This window comes from Heloderma suspectum, chromosome 5 (genome assembly GCF_057233095.1).
Source record: "Heloderma suspectum isolate Gila_16-S chromosome 5, 16-S_ref, whole genome shotgun sequence".
In the NCBI taxonomy this organism is placed as follows: Eukaryota; Metazoa; Chordata; class Lepidosauria; order Squamata; family Helodermatidae; genus Heloderma; species Heloderma suspectum.
In genome coordinates this window covers 66900550-66915988 of record NC_139462.1, presented here as the reverse complement: position 1 = coordinate 66915988, position 15439 = coordinate 66900550, and the positions used below count along the sequence as shown (strand labels likewise).

Sequence of the window (15439 nt, the reverse complement as noted above, 5' to 3'; positions counted from 1 at the left end):
ACTAGGTTTCCATCCGTAAACCTCCTGGGTTTTCCCACCACTTCTTGCATCCTTTTTCTTACCGTACCATCAAGGAAAAAGAAAGAAAGGATGGAACTGCTGTACAATGCCTTCTGGCTGCTAGCACAAAGACCCCTCCATTTGGAAGCCTCCTAAGAAACCCACCCTTTTGACAGGGTGTCATTTGAGAGACGGCTAACAATGACTTAACAGGACTACAAAATTGATCTATGGCAGAGAACCCCAGTCTTGCAAGTCAAGGTCCAACTCATTGGAGCACCTTGGGAGATGCTTTGTGCCATCTTCTCAACTCACAATTGACTGCAATTGGGGTCAGATCTAGAAGGGCCCTAGCACTACCAACAGGGATGTACAAATTGTGTAAAATCCACTCCATCTGTGTATCACAGATTATCAAGTGCCTTTTGTTCCATCATTCGTTCATCAACAGAAATTGATTTTTTTGTTTCTCAATTTGCACAAATTCATATTTGCAGAAATTCGCACTTGTGAAATGTGCAAATTCCCCCCAAATGAGCATTTTCACACCTTAGCCTATGGGGGAAATGCACAATCTTTTAATTTTGCATATCTTCTTATTATTAAATTTGCGCAAAATTCAGCAAAGTTAGAAAAAATGGTCCGCAGTCCCGCAGAATCTGCCTAACTGTGGGAAAGCCAGTCCACTGCAGAATCCATGGGTCAGATTCATAAAAATCCAAACTAATTTGATTCCATTGCGGATTTCTCCAACATCCCTACCTACTAATCCGAAGGTATTGTGCAACTACTCCATCATTTCTTCCTCTAGCCCACAGGACCCTTTCTGCTAATACAGACGGATGAGGTTTGTCTGTTTTAGTGCAGTGACTACAAGATAAGCCCCTGAAGAAGGAAATCAATATTCCCAAAACATGTCAGGCCAATGTAAAAGAACTGCAATAAACCTTTTTCTATAGGCACCTGGGATTTCTCCAGTTTCTTTTCTCCTTTGTTTTTTCCTGGACACGTGCCTCCCCTCCTCTCTTTTTATCCTTATTTGTTCAAGAATGGCCACCTTAAGGTAATTGACAGAGTGTCCTGGGAGGTTGAAATGTTCCCCCGCTGAACACTGCATTCTGGGTTTCAGTCAGAACCAGCCAGAATTCTAGAAGAGCTGTCCCAGGTACTGAATGCATTTTGGTGGTAGAGTTCAGCACTTTGGATAGCTCATTTAGAGTTCTGGATGGTTCTGACTGAACCACAGAATGGATTTACAACACCACCAAAATTGGAGCCACCAGTCTCCACTGCCAAGGTCCCTCTAGTCTAGCATTCTGTTCACAAAGTGGCCAACCAGCTGCCCACAGGAAACCCACAAGCAAGACATGAGTGTAACAGCACCCTCCCGCCCACGTTCTCCAGCAACTGGTGTACATGGGCATCCTGCCTTTGATACTGGAGGCAGCACGTCAGATTTCTGTCTATTCATTCTTTTGCATAGGGACTGGCCCGACTGTCCTATGGTGGAAGCTCCCCGTCCTTGAAGCAACAACCTTCTCTGCTTGCTCATCACACACACACCCTCTCTTTCTCTGGGAGAAAACAGTAGGGAGGATTGTATTGCTGGGCCCAATCCCATCACCGTGCTATTCAGAGGGAGTGTGCAGGTGAGCAAGTGACAACATGTCGAATAGCATAGGTGTGAAAATGAGCAAAAGTGGAGGCTGGGGTTTGTTTTCCTTCTCTGGCCAGTGCCAGAGGAACAGTGGTGTAGTGCTGTTAGGGCGCACAGGGCTACAGCAATAGGACATCTTTATTAGCAGGGATACTGGTATTCCCTGCCACCATCGCCGGACTTCCCTGTTCCGAGCTTAGCTGCAATCTTCACAGTAGCTGAGGGGAAATGAATTTTCCCAGCAACAACACACTGTTCCTTGTTGGAATGCAATGCATTTTGTGGTGGCTTGGTCTTGAATGGGCAGTTAAGACACATCCGTCTTACAAAAGACGTGCTCCTGTGGAGTTGAAAGCTCCTGGAGCTAGTTGATAGATACGGATCCACGCAGCCGCCTGGATTTTTGGACTCTCCTTGGGGGCGTGGCTATGGGACCTGTCATGATGAGCCCAGCACTTCAAAATTTACCACTACACCACTGCACAGGGAACATTCTCCCCCCCCGGCCCCCCGCCCCCCACCGGCATCCCGCCCAGAAAGAGCGCAAGCCTTCTGCTCGTTCTCTCTGCCTCTCTTTCTCCGGGCGCGCAGTGGAGGGCATGTCCTAGCTGGGGACAGGACGATGGGGGCGGGGAGGGGGCAAGCACGCGGGCCAGGGTGAAACCAGCCCTACTTACTGCCCAGCGCCTTTTGTAGTCCTCCCTTGGCAACAGGTCAAAGCGCGCGCGCGCTCGCACGCACGCACGCACGCTCTGAAACGCTTCCTGCGAAAGCACTCCTGCCAAAAGGAGAAGCCGCGAGGCGGGGGAGCACGGCGAAGAGCTGCCCCTCGAAAGGCGGGCCACCAATCCCGGCCGGCTGATTGCCAGGTGACCCCGCCCATTCGCCCTCCCAATCCCCGTCTCGATTTGCATAAAAAATGCACGGAAGCGCCGGGGCGTGCAGAGCGGCGTGGGCAGCGCGGCGGTCGGGGCGCCGAGCGCGCGGAGAGCGGGAGCGCTGTTCGGAGGCTGCATGTAGCCTGCGGAGGCGGCGGACCGCGCGCTCGCTCTGCTTCTCTCGGCCTTCGCGGGCTTTTCGCGCTCCCCCTTTCTCCCGCCGCCGCCCCCCGGATTGCCAAGCAGGACCCCTTTTCCAGCTGCAGCCCCTCCCACCCCGCGGCGCCCCGGCCGTCTCCGCGATGTGCCGCCGCGACCTTTTCCTGTGCCTGCTGCTCTTCCTCGGCACGCCTTGCATCGGCTCAGCCCGCGGGCTCTTCCTCTTCGGGCAGCCCGAGTTCTCCTACAAGCGCTCCAACTGCAAGCCCATTCCCGCCTCCTTGCTGCTGTGCCGCGGGATCGAGTACCCCAACATGCGGCTGCCCAACCTGCTGGGCCACGAGACCATGCAGGAGGTGCTGGAGCAGGCGGGCGCCTGGATCCCGCTGGTGCAGAAGCAGTGCCACCCGGACACGCGCAAGTTCCTCTGCTCCCTCTTCGCGCCCGTCTGCATCGACGACCTGGACGAGACCATCCAGCCTTGCCACTCGCTGTGCGAGCAGGTGAAGGAGAGCTGCGCCCCGGTGATGTCCGCCTTCGGCTTCCCTTGGCCGGACATGCTGGACTGTAGCCGCTTCCCCCAGGACAACGACCTGTGCATCCCCCCGGCTAGCAGCGACCACATCCTCCCGACGCCCAGAGAAGGTAAGAGAGCGCCCGTCCTGCTGCTTGCGCGTTCGCACGGTCATCCTGAGCGTGTTTACAGGCCCCGCCGTGTTCACCTACTTGTGAAAAGTGCATACATTTGCAGCTGTGCGGGGCAGCCCTGTGCATGTTGATCTGGAGATAAATCCCATTGTGTTCGGTGGGATTTACCCCCGTCCAGATGTGCATATGACCGCAGATTTAGGCTGTAATCCTGAACACAATTACTGGGGAGTAAGCCTCCATAGAATACCGCACGATTTACTAACGAGGATTTACGGACATAGGAGTGGCCTGTGTGCCACTAATAGAAGAGAGGGTATCCTTCACTGCCAATGGCCCTTTGCATGGAAATACATGCCATTGAGTTCAGTGGGGTTACTCCAAAGTAAATATGCCTAGGGGCTGCAGCTGAGCAGCCCAATCCTTACTTAGGTGTAAATCACAGTGTTCAGTTGTGTTCACTTCCAGATGAGCATGAATGGGATTGTAGCCTTAGGCTGACACCCTAAGCATCTTAGCAGGAAGTAAGTCCCACTGATTTTAGTAGAGTACACTGGGTGAGTAAGCATATTTAGAACTGATTGGTTCCCTTTTTCTTAAAGAAAAAGCTAGATACTAGGAATGCCCCATATAACGCAATGGATTCCCTCTTTTTACAAAATATCACAGCTGTGATAGATTTGTCTTACTTGCAGTCAGAGAATTGGAGCCTCATATAATAGAAATCTGTTACTTCTATAGCCTATAATGGACTTTGTAAAAATCGCTACAGAACCTAAGATATGTCTCATGTTTTTAGAATATCATAGCACCAAAGAACAACCCAGTGCGGTGGATAGCCCTTATTCCAGAAAGCCACATTTAACAGGACAGATGCCACAAATTTAGTTTTCCTAGATCTTGAAATGTAAAGTGTAGTTCTAAAGATGTTTACTCAGAATGAAGTTCAGTGGAATTCAGCATGAATTACCGCACAGTCCTTATACATTTACTCAGATGCAAGTCCCATGGAGTTCAGTGGGACTTATTCCTAGCAAAGTGGCTATAGGAGCACGCTGTTAAGCTGCTAGTATGTGGTGTATTTAGGATTGCAGCTGGTAGACTGTTCCTGTTCATTCAGAGGAAGCCCCATGAATCCCCTAGCAAGCGTTTTTAGGATTGCAGACTTAGACTTGGTTAACCTAGTTACATGGTAACAGTGCAATCTTGTATATGTTTACTTAGAGGTAAGTCTCAATGTATTCAAATGGGGCTAACTCAGAGGTAAAGCTTCAATCCTGTATACCCTTCCTTACCTGGGACTAACCAGCAGAACTCAGTAGACCTTACTGTTTTGTAGACACCAGGATTGCGCTGTGAGTTGCAATACTCCTTAGGCTCTTTAACTGTTGGAGCACATCAAATATTGTAATTATGGACCCTTTTTTCCTACAGCTGCTCTGCTGGAAGAATGTAGTATTCACCTTCAGAATAGCTCATTTCCCATTTAAACTGTTTCAACCATTGTGAAGGTGTTGTTAACAAAAATGACTGGAGTAAGTAAGAACAAGAGGAAGATTTTTCACTCTCTCATTAATAAGAATGGAGGAAGGGGGAGGAGAAGGGGGAAATGCATGCTATTGAAGTCTAAATACATTTGTTGATAAAAGATACAAGTGTTGATTTATCAACTTGTTGATAAAAGATACAGATTCATAGCTTCTCATTTTAAAAAAGGAATCAGCTTCCAGGCAGTTTCAGTTTAGTACTTGGGGGGATGGTTTTAATTAGCTGAGGGAGATGATATTTTCCTAAGTTTTTTTTTTTTTAAATAAAAGACCAGGAGAGGGGAGGGCACCAAGATTTCCTGAAGCAAACCCTTCAGGGAGTTGTATTGTATTGTCAATCTCCTCCCCTCCCCTCCCCTCCCCTCCACCCCCGCCCCCGCCCCACCCATCAAGGCATTTATTGCTGTTCCTCCTGGGGGAGGGGTGTATGGTGGGAGTGTGGCGGGGGATGCTTTAATCCCGCTCAAAGAATTCATATACATCTCCTTTTTCAATATCCCATTGAGAGTTCCCACTGAACCCGTTAACGATATTTATTTAGCATGACTACCTAGTTTCCTTCCCAATAATTTTTTTACCATTAACACAACACATTTACCATATTGAACTCAAAATGCTCTATCAGTTGCCCTGCAGGTTGTCATGAAGACAGTGAGAGTTTAATTAAAATTTATGGAGCTGATTCAAGAATAAGGCAGAATTTGGTAGCCCCATAGCTCTACATAAAAGAAGCATACTTGGTTTCCAAACGCCACCTGCTGTTCTCTTTTGAACATCCTTGCTGAAGGTTCTTTTTTTAAATATCTCTCTTCTAGCACCAAAAGTCTGTGATGCCTGCAAAAGCAAGAATGAGGATGACAATGAAATCGTGGAAAATCTTTGCAAAAATGACTTTGGTAAGTATAAGGAAGTAACTGTGATTTTAAAATGCAATTTTTGTGATCTATCTATCATATCTGACTGCCATGAGAATCGATAGATTTTGCAGGAAAAAGTGCAGCTGGCATTTAGTTTTTCCCCTCCAGAACAATTAAAGCGTTTATGTTGGCAATGAAACAAAATGCACACAGTCACAGCTGATTGACTAGAATCTTTATTGTGGAGGGTAGCAAACATTCACATCGTGTACAGCGCTTCTTTGGAACAAGTATGGAAGCCATAGTCTATTTATTTGACTTGAATCCAGATTTCGTGCAACTGGGCTGGTGGAATTGGGCTTCCCCACCCCTTTTCCCCATAGTAGACCCTCAGGTTCCCTAAAAATGCTACACAGAGCAGAGGGTCAGGGAACCCTGATGAATGGGAAAGGCTGTGCTACGGGGGGAAAGGTGATCCCTGAAATTTGGGCAGAGGCACCTCCTGTGAGGTGGAGAACAAGGGGTAGGAAGTCCACTTTCTTCAGCCCAGTTGCATGCACCTAAATCTGAATCCAACCAATCATTAACAAAGTTCCAGTTGCTGACCTGTTTCAAATGTCCTGGTAGCAATTCCTGGATTGTTTAACCCAGGAATTGCCAGGACAAACAGTGTGTCAATCCATTTCTGGTTTCAGTTTGCTTTGTGACACGTGAACCTGGAAAATCAGGGATGTTTATGGGTTAAACAATTCAGAGTTAACCCAACAACAAACCATGGGTTATCACTGTGTTTTTTACCCTTGGTTGTTAATTGAAACCTGAAATGGTTTGCACACTCCACTCATTCCCACAATTTCTGTGTTAAACAACCCAGGAATTGCCACCATGATGTGAGAGCTGGGTCATTGTGACTGGTAGTGCCTGAGCATGGCATTCCCCCGTGTAATCCTTATTGGTAGTACTTGAGCCACCCAGTAGCAGGGGTGGTGGGCAGACTTTCCCACCCACAGCACCATTGTTCCCAGGTACCACATAGAAGTGAATGGCAGCCATGTACATATGTAGAAGAAAGGAAAGGAGTGCTCTCTGGGACCCTATTAAGTGAAAGCTAAAACTGCCCATGATGTCCCTTGTGTCTGGAATAGACAGTAAGTTTCTCCTAGTTCTAAATGGATATATTTACTTTACTTCGTGGCAGTCAGTACACATTGATTTAGTTCTGAATGGCTTCTATCTGCATACTCCTTCACTTTCACCTGCATAGCTCGGGCCTGATTTCCACATCTTGGTCACTTTAGAATGTGATGGAATCCAGGACATGACTAATTGGCTAACCATATAAAGAAGTAGGTATTTTTATTTGTATTTTTAATAATAAAACTGGAGTCACAAAAGTTTCTGTGATACAAAAGTTAGTCTTGTGCAAGAAGCAAAAAATCAACTCTTAAAATTTTACATATATATAATTTTTGAACTTATTAGTGGAATTCTCCACTAAAAGTGCCCACAGTAACATTAAATGTTGTCATGGCTTACACTTTAGATTTTCTGCGTGTTGTTTGTGTGCCACATTTCTGCTCATACATGGATGAAGCTGTACACATACAAAGTAGAGCCAGATGGCAAGACTATGCTGAGGACCTTGGCTCGATTCTGTTTCTGTCCTGCCCATCCTTCAAAGGAAGGGGGATGATGACAGGGGCTTCAACTCCTGTCCTGTGGTGAATCTGAGAACATAGGGTTTTATCCTCTCCAGTTCCCGTGTTTTTATAGAGGAGGGAGGGAGTACTGAGCATGCATCCTGCTGGGAACTGAGTAAGATAGGGATTTCTCCACACTCACTGTGTTGGTAAGAAAATTTGAGAAGATGTAAGTGAGGGAAGGAGGTGTATTCCTTCCCCAGCCTGGTGCCCTCCAGATTTGTTGGCTGGGGGATGCTGAGAGTTGTAGTCAACACATGTGGAGAACAGATTGGGGATGCCTGTTCTAGTGCATTCCAAAACTTTCTAGTTTGTATTGCATTTCTGACATACAAAGTGCTTTGCAGATCTCATGTTAATCCACAATAAACCACAGCAACATTCAGAACAGTCATGGCAAAGCCTTCACATTCCAGAGGGGAGTGGGAAACAAAGAAATTTCTCTAGAAAATCTGACATTCCAGGAACTATTGCCCAACTGCTACAGAGGAAGCAGATTAGGAATTATGTTACAGAGGTGAGGTGACTAGCGAATCATTGCAAAACATGGGTCATGAGTAATTGGAAAGACCTCCAAGATAAGGCAGATAAAATGTAAGAAAATAGTTGGCATAGAAATAAATTTATTATAAACACATGTTATAATTTTATCAAATTATAATTGTAAGGGTATTTGCAATGGAATTTACAGGGATTAATATTCTTATCAGAAAGGAATGGCAAGGATAAAGAATTACTACTCATGTAACTAGTCTTATGTTTTCATCTGGAACATCCAGCATGAGGTATTCGGGTTATTATTATTATTAGGGCTAGCTTTCTTAACAAGCTTTGTGTTTTTTCCTCCTTCCAGTTATTGTACCAAATCAAATGCAGCTGTTAAACCAATTCTCTTTCACCTATTCTTTAAAATACAATGCATGAGCAATATCAGTCCCTTACAGGCTCACCTAAGAATCTTTCTAGCCTCGTAAATTAAGTGTAAAGTTTTCAGCAACAGCTGATCAAATTTCCTATGAAAAGCTAGACTTTCTCCTTCCCCTCTGCAGCTTTGGTGAGAATACATGCGCACCAAGGTTAAACCCTAATGCATAATTAATGTACAAAGTGGGCTTCTTTCTATGTTTGCAAATGCTAGAAAAGCTGCAGAGAAAGGTCCATTTAGAAAATATTTTTTTCTCTCTCAAATAAGAAACACGCCCAGAGGCTGATTCAAACTGAAATGACTTGCATGGCCTTGATGGCTTTAGAAATGGAGCCACCTGCTGTCCATTCTGTCAGCCCCTGACAGTTTAATTAGCAATAGAAGACCTCCCTCCCCAGGTTCTCTTTATGCACACTAATGGGAAAAAACTCTCTCTCTGTCTCTCTTTTTTCAATGGGTTCCCCTCCCCATTCCCTGTTATCCCTATTAGCCCTGAAGATAAAAGTGAAGGAGATCGCCTACATCAATGGTGACACCAAGATCACTCCGGAAACAAAGAGCAAAACCATCTACAAGCTGAATGGGGTGACAGAAAGGGATCTGAAGAAGACTGTGCTTTGGCTCAAAGGTGGCCTGCAGTGTACCTGTGATGAGATGAATGATATAAATGCACCCTATTTAGTGATGGGACAGAGGCTGGCTGGGGAGCTGGTGATCACCTCCGTCAAGCGATGGCAGAAAGGTCAGCGGGCATTCAAGAGGTTCTCACGCAGCATCCGCAAGCTGCAGTGCTAGTCGCTTGCCACTTTCGGTCATGTCTAGTCACCAGCAGCCTCGAGCTCTTCCAAATCTCTTCCACCTTCCTGCTTCATCTTCAAAAGCACAGCAGGTGTGGGAGAGGAAGAGCCATTTTTGTTTCTTTCTTTTCACACACAAAAAGGAAAGGGAAAAGAGGGGGCTCCTCCCAATTCTGTACATATAGTAAAACTATAATTACAAAAATCATGAATATTTTTTTCTGATTGTATCAAGGTATCTTGCTTAGAGCTAGTTATCTGCATTGGTGCAACATTTGACTTTTATCTTTTTAAGCTTTCATTTGGCTTTCCATTTTGAACTGCCATGCAATAACGTCTGTAAGGCTAACATTTCTGTATATGTTATATTACCCACCAGTTTGTTAAGCATCAGGCCCAGTTTGTCCAGTTCAGTATTGTCCTGGTAAAAAAGCCACCACAAGATGATGTTGCCCTGTCATGGTTGTGATTCTGTGATGTGTCTTCAGGAGCTAGTAAATCCCAGCTATCGCTACCTGGGTGTAATTCAAAAGAAAGGGTTGCTATCTGAAAATGATGAAGTGAAGTTTGAGGGAAAAGAGAGCGAAAGATTGTCACCTGGACTCTTTCCCATTATTGGCCTCAATCCAATGTAGTGTTATGCAAGCTTAAGCCCTTTGATTTTAGGGGGCTTGAGTTTGCTTGAAGGCACAATCCTGTGCACGCTTTGCACTGCATGTCTGTTAGACTGTGGCCATTATGGTTTGTTGTGGCCATGAACATTGGGCCTAATTTTATCAAATATGAAACATGACATCTATTTTTATTCACTATAGAGAAATTACCATTGTTGCATGTGCTACTTGTGCAGGAACTGCATCAATAAAGGCATATTAACCATTTGCACAAAATATTTTATACAAACATGTCAATAATAATAGTTTTAAGTTGAGTGAATGCACATTTGAGGAGGGTTTTTGTTTTGTGCTATTTTGGTACTTCTGCCTTCACAAATCAAGCCTTTCTTTAGTCTAATTGTAATATAGCTATTGGTTATTCTGAAAGAGTTGTAAAATATTACTTTAACAAACCTTGTAAATATCCCAGATAAACCTTATATTCTTGTACATAAACTTTACATCATAGTTTACTCTTTGTCTTTTTCTTTTGCGGAATCAAAGATGTTTGTGAGGAAGCAATAACGTTTATGGAAAGATCTCTTACCTCTGTAGTATCTAGCCATTTTTATCATTTTATTTTTTTATCCACATGACCAGAAGCTTTATTTATGCCACCAAAGTTGGCCCACAACATTTTAAATGTATATATCCCTTGGGTGTAATATTTTTGACCATCCCATTGAAATACACTGCAGCATGATTCCTAGCACTGTAAAGAAAGATAATATGATAATGATGTAAATGAGAGTTTACATAATTCTCTTACTGTAATGACTGCAGTAAAGAATTATTTTAAAGATGCATAAGTAAAGATGGAATTGCTCCACTCAAGCTAATACACGTTTCTGTGCAGCAATGGCCCATTATTTATTTTATTTATAACCTGCCTTTCGAACAAGAAAACTCAAGATGGCATTGAATGCTTCCATGACAATTTCCTCATTGGTGAAGTTGTTTCAGATGTCTAGCATTGTTCAGATTTAGATAGCAAAAACTTTGAGCAAGCTCTAAGAGAACAACAAAAAGCTGACAGAGGAGGTATGACTGATATGCACATTCTTTTTGCACCTCCATTGTAACATCTTGAAAAACTTGCACATCTCTCCTGTGGTTCTAGGTTCTCATCTAGTTCACAGGAGAGAGATGTGACTCATCCCTTTGAACAGCACACATAAGCTGCTTCCAGATGAATGGCCACTAGCACTATCGGGCAAAAGGCACTGGATAGCTATCTTTCCCTCCTTAACTTATTTTTTTCTGGTAATAAAAGAGACAGAAGAGGTGGTGGGAAAACATGAGAGAGTTGCACATGGAAGATGACATTTGGGCCCCCTGTAAATTCCATAGAATCATAGAATAGTAGGGTTGGAAGGGGCCTACAAGACCATCGAGTCCAACCCCCTGCTCATTGCAGGAATGAATGAGGCAAGGTGATTGCACAATAAAAGCCTCAACTGGAACTACCCATGAAATGCCAAAGGAAGAGTCAGCTATGCCAAATGAACAAGAGAAACTCCCAAAGTGTGTTTTGTACACATGTCCTTGCCTTGTCAAGCCGGATCTTTGAGCCATGGCTGCATCAGCTTACAGGAGCAAAAGGATGGATTCAGACCTCCCCTGAACAGAGAATACTTGATGTCAGGGAGGGGGTCTGCCTGCATGCACATGCTCGATTGGGCTGTGCAGCTTGGCTCAAGAGATAGCTGCTCACAGTAGCCCTTTGTGCACACATCTACTCCTGTTAAATCAGTGATCTTACATTGATGAAACTATGATGAATTACTTTACACAGTGTCGATGGAACAATGGTCCACAACAATGGTCCACAATGGTCTCCCCCCCCCCTCCACCAAAAAGGTTTTTTCTAAAGCATTTTAGGAGAAACACTGATGTGTGAATACAACTAGTGAGAGTATATGATGGAAGTATTGATCCTGTTGGGTTGTGTTATGTGCAAATAGGGCTGCTGTTTGATTGGTTCCCTTTCTGCCTAGGCTAAAATGCTTTAATGATCGGGATTGTTTAAAAAAAAAATGGGGCTGATGCAGTCGCCTGTCGCATTTTCTTCCCTGTGTGTTGAGCATGGGAGTCGCCTGCCACCAACGGATTCTCCCTATCTGTCAGCAGCTCCCCACAAATAGAAAACCTACACCCTCAGGCAGCTGAGTAATGGCAGGAAATTCCTATGTGCAGACCAACACAGGAGGAAAATTTGAGGGATGACTGGATCGGCCCCATAATATATATTTAAAACCCAATAATTAAAGAAAGCATTTTGTCTGAAGGAAATGCCAGAAAGCTGCACTCATAGGAATGTCACCCGTGTCTAATGGCACATGAGGAACTGATTTGATCAAGGGCTTTGCTAGCCACTTAAAAGATTCAGGGCCCAGGCACATACAACACAAATCTGCATATGCTAATTTATATCTATATATGCAAAGTTAGAAATAATCACTAGGACTTACTTAAATTTCACAAGCCAACCAATTTATTTCTCATCCAAATAATCTCAAAATTTTCAGTTATTTTGCACCCTATTCCAGATCATCCCAAACCAATGGAAAAAAGCTTCCCTCCACCAAACATAATTGCCATGCAGGGGGAGATTTTGTGGGGGCTGTTGCATCATGTTGGAAGAAGAAAGTTAACACTTCCCGACTGCAATCCCTCTTGAAAATGTCCCCCTGCATCTCAATTAAGCTTAGAAAAAAACATTTTCCATTGGCACTAATAGACACTCAGGACTCTGGCAAATAGATCCAGTGCTCTGAGACATAGATATCAGCCCAGGCCTAACAATGTCCCTGAGCCCCCCAGCATTTCCTACCAGCATGCATGGCTTTTCATTGTTTCAAATGGTTACAATTATAAATTACAAAATCATACCCTGTCACAGGATTAGAAGTTAACCCATGGATGATCTAATAGTAACAACAACCTCTGCCCAAAGGCAAGATCATCTTTCCATAAAACACCCTGCCCCCCACCTATGTCTATCCAATCTTTTCTTTAAAACTTCCAAGAAAGTGGAGAGTCCAAGCTAGCAAGTCCCAAGTGGTGCGTAGGTCATGGGAGTCTTGTGACTGGGTCACCTGCCGGTCAGAAGTGAAGTTCCAGAAATAAAGCCAAACAAGGCGTTAAACAATGGGTGATTTCCAGGTCACGAGGTGGCATGCATTCTCTAAACAAGGCCAAAATACTATAAGTGGATACCCTCAATAAAGACAGGAAGCTCTTGCTGTTACAGAATATAATGATCAAGCCAGAAGCAAGAAAGTAATGCTAAGCCATACGCAACTCAGTTACACTGCAGCAACGCTGGTTTGCTAAGGGGACTGATTTTGTGAAATCCTGGCTAATATCAAAACATAGCACTGAGGTTTCAGTCTATAATAACCCTGCAATGTAATTAATCTGCATAAGGGGATAAGTGCATTGTGCTCAGGAGCAGTTCCATCAATTCTTGTCTTCTGTCTGAGCCTTACCATCATTTAGTTATTAAGCTTTTGAAGTAGGGTAGCAGCCAGATGTGTATAAAGTCTTTTCAAGTTTCTGTTTAGTTATGGGTAAAGAGTTAAACAATGTCCTCTCAATTAAATCTTCAAGTGGCCAGATTAACCATCATTTGTCTCTATATGCACCCTGCTGATTGCAACTGTTCAATGCCAAGTCATTTATTTCCCTGCTACTGCCTGCCAGGGGCTGCTCCATTCACGTCTCAGACAGCGTCCTTTCATGTGAGCATTATAACCACAACAGACCTCATTGTTGAACCTTTTTTATTTACACTACCATTTTTTCTTATTAGGTTGTGAAAGGGATGGAAAGTAAATGGACTGTTAACACACTGAACCAGAAGTCTTCAGCTTCTTATGGATCTTTGAAGTTACCCAAATAACACTAGAAAATATATTAATAGGTGAAATCATTTCCCTGTGGATGTGTTTCATCTATCTGTCTATCTATCTCAAAGTTCTGAGTTGGTGGCAATCTTCCTTCTATTGAAATTATTGGTATGAGTCAAGCAGGCAATATTTGTAAATAAAATAGAAACTAACTTGATGAAATTCTCTCCAGTATTATCCATTCTTCTGGAATGGCATAATTTTTAATGACATAATTTAATCTAGTTTGATGCTCAGGTATGAGTGTTTATGCTTATACAGCCAAAGCAACAGCAACCCCATACAGAAAGGAGGTATCAACAGGTATCAAAGGAGGTTTGAGAGAAGCCCAAGGTTTGTAGAACTACAAAAATCTTTAGTGGGGGAAAAAAACATGGTGGCAAAAAAACAAAGGGTTGAGCTTGCTCAGTGCCTGTTTGGGTAAACCATCAAGTGCTGACTGGGTTGTGCAAAAAACAAACAAACACAAAACACAAAGTAAAACCAGGGGAAGGGAGAATAGAATGTAGTATCCTGAAGGAGGGCATGGCAGACTGACATTGTACACTGCAACATTTTATTGCAGATTCAACTTGTTTGGAATAGTTCCTTGTTAAAATATCAAAGTTTTCAACTACTTTGTGTCTGCCACCTGCCCAATTAAAGAAATTTTAATCTTTTCTTGATTTTTTCTTTTCTTTTTTAAAAAAGGTCATCATATTTGACAGTATAGTAAATGCATAATTCTAGGTCACCTCTGAAGCAATGAATTAAAAAGAGATAAATGGTGATCACATCAATATCCTGAAGAACCAAGACATCACATTAAAAGATACCATAATATGCAAGTACACCAAAGAAGCTGACAATCAACCACTGAAATAAGCAATTTTGCATTACCACCAGACTTACATTCTGCAAACATAGATTTATATCATTTAGAAGTGTTCCCTCCTCCAAATGAAAGCTTGAAAGGGCAACAAAAAATCCAGCAACCCAACATTCTGTACAGGTATGCCTTGGCATACAGAACTTTATTGTAAGGTAATCTTCATGCCCTGTTTTCATTGTTTAGTGCAACAATGCCCTATTTTGAGACAGTTTACATGACCAGAGTACCTTGGGCTACATGTGTACCAGCTTTCTGTGTGGCCTGGAAGCACCTTAGCCATTTAGGTTTATGCCTCTTACACCCCCTTTCTAGAAAGAGGAACTTACTGATGTCTTTCACACTTTTTATTAGTAAACAGTCTCTTGGGCCATGTTTGTGGCAAATACCAGTTTTCTGAGTGTCCTGGCCCCAATAGAAGTTTCAACTGTGCAGAGACCATGTTGAAAATGGTTGTTCAAATGCGCTGCTCAGGAAGACCTTAGTTCAAAACACATTGGACTCAAGAGTAATAATTTTAAAAAATCTTGGGCACCTGAAGTTCTTTTCCCCTGCAATTGGTGTCTTTGTGCTTTTCTTTCTGGGTGGAAGTAGCTTATCCATTTTGCAGGTGGTAGTGGTACTTTTCTTCTCCATATTTCTAGACACAGAACTGCAAATCTTTCATTTTATCAGAATTCTAGCAATTAGCAGCCCTCTTCACATGATATTCACATGGAGGGGCTCACGTGTCAAAGGAGGAGTAGCACTGCACCACTGGCCCCGCCTCTGATTTCATGTAGCTTCCTTTGCTCCACCCCAATGTCCATGCATTAGGTGTGGTGGACATCTGAGCC

General features: G+C 43.6%; 1 protein-coding gene across 1 annotated transcript; it reads left to right on the top strand.

Annotated features, from left to right (window-relative positions):
• The first annotated feature begins 2600 nt into the window (after nt 1–2600).
• On the top strand, nt 2601–10369 carry SFRP2 (secreted frizzled related protein 2). Its single transcript, XM_084856305.1, has 3 exons — nt 2601–3339; nt 5705–5785; nt 8862–10369. Exons 1-3 carry the CDS (start codon nt 2838–2840, stop codon nt 9164–9166), a joined length of 888 nt encoding a protein of 295 aa, XP_084712431.1. The 5' UTR covers nt 2601–2837; the 3' UTR covers nt 9167–10369.
• Nucleotides 10370–15439: the final 5070 nt, after the last annotated feature.

Excerpts from the sequence above, each read along its gene's own strand:
- SFRP2 (XM_084856305.1), top strand. The coding sequence starts at position 2,838 with ATGTGCCGCCGCGACCTTTTCCTGTGCCTGCTGCTCTTCCTCGGCACG. Across the intron at positions 3,340-5,704 it reads CCTCCCGACGCCCAGAGAAG|CACCAAAAGTCTGTGATGCC; the intron begins GTAAGAGAGCGC and ends TCTCTCTTCTAG. Across the intron at positions 5,786-8,861 it reads TCTTTGCAAAAATGACTTTG|CCCTGAAGATAAAAGTGAAG; the intron begins GTAAGTATAAGG and ends TATCCCTATTAG.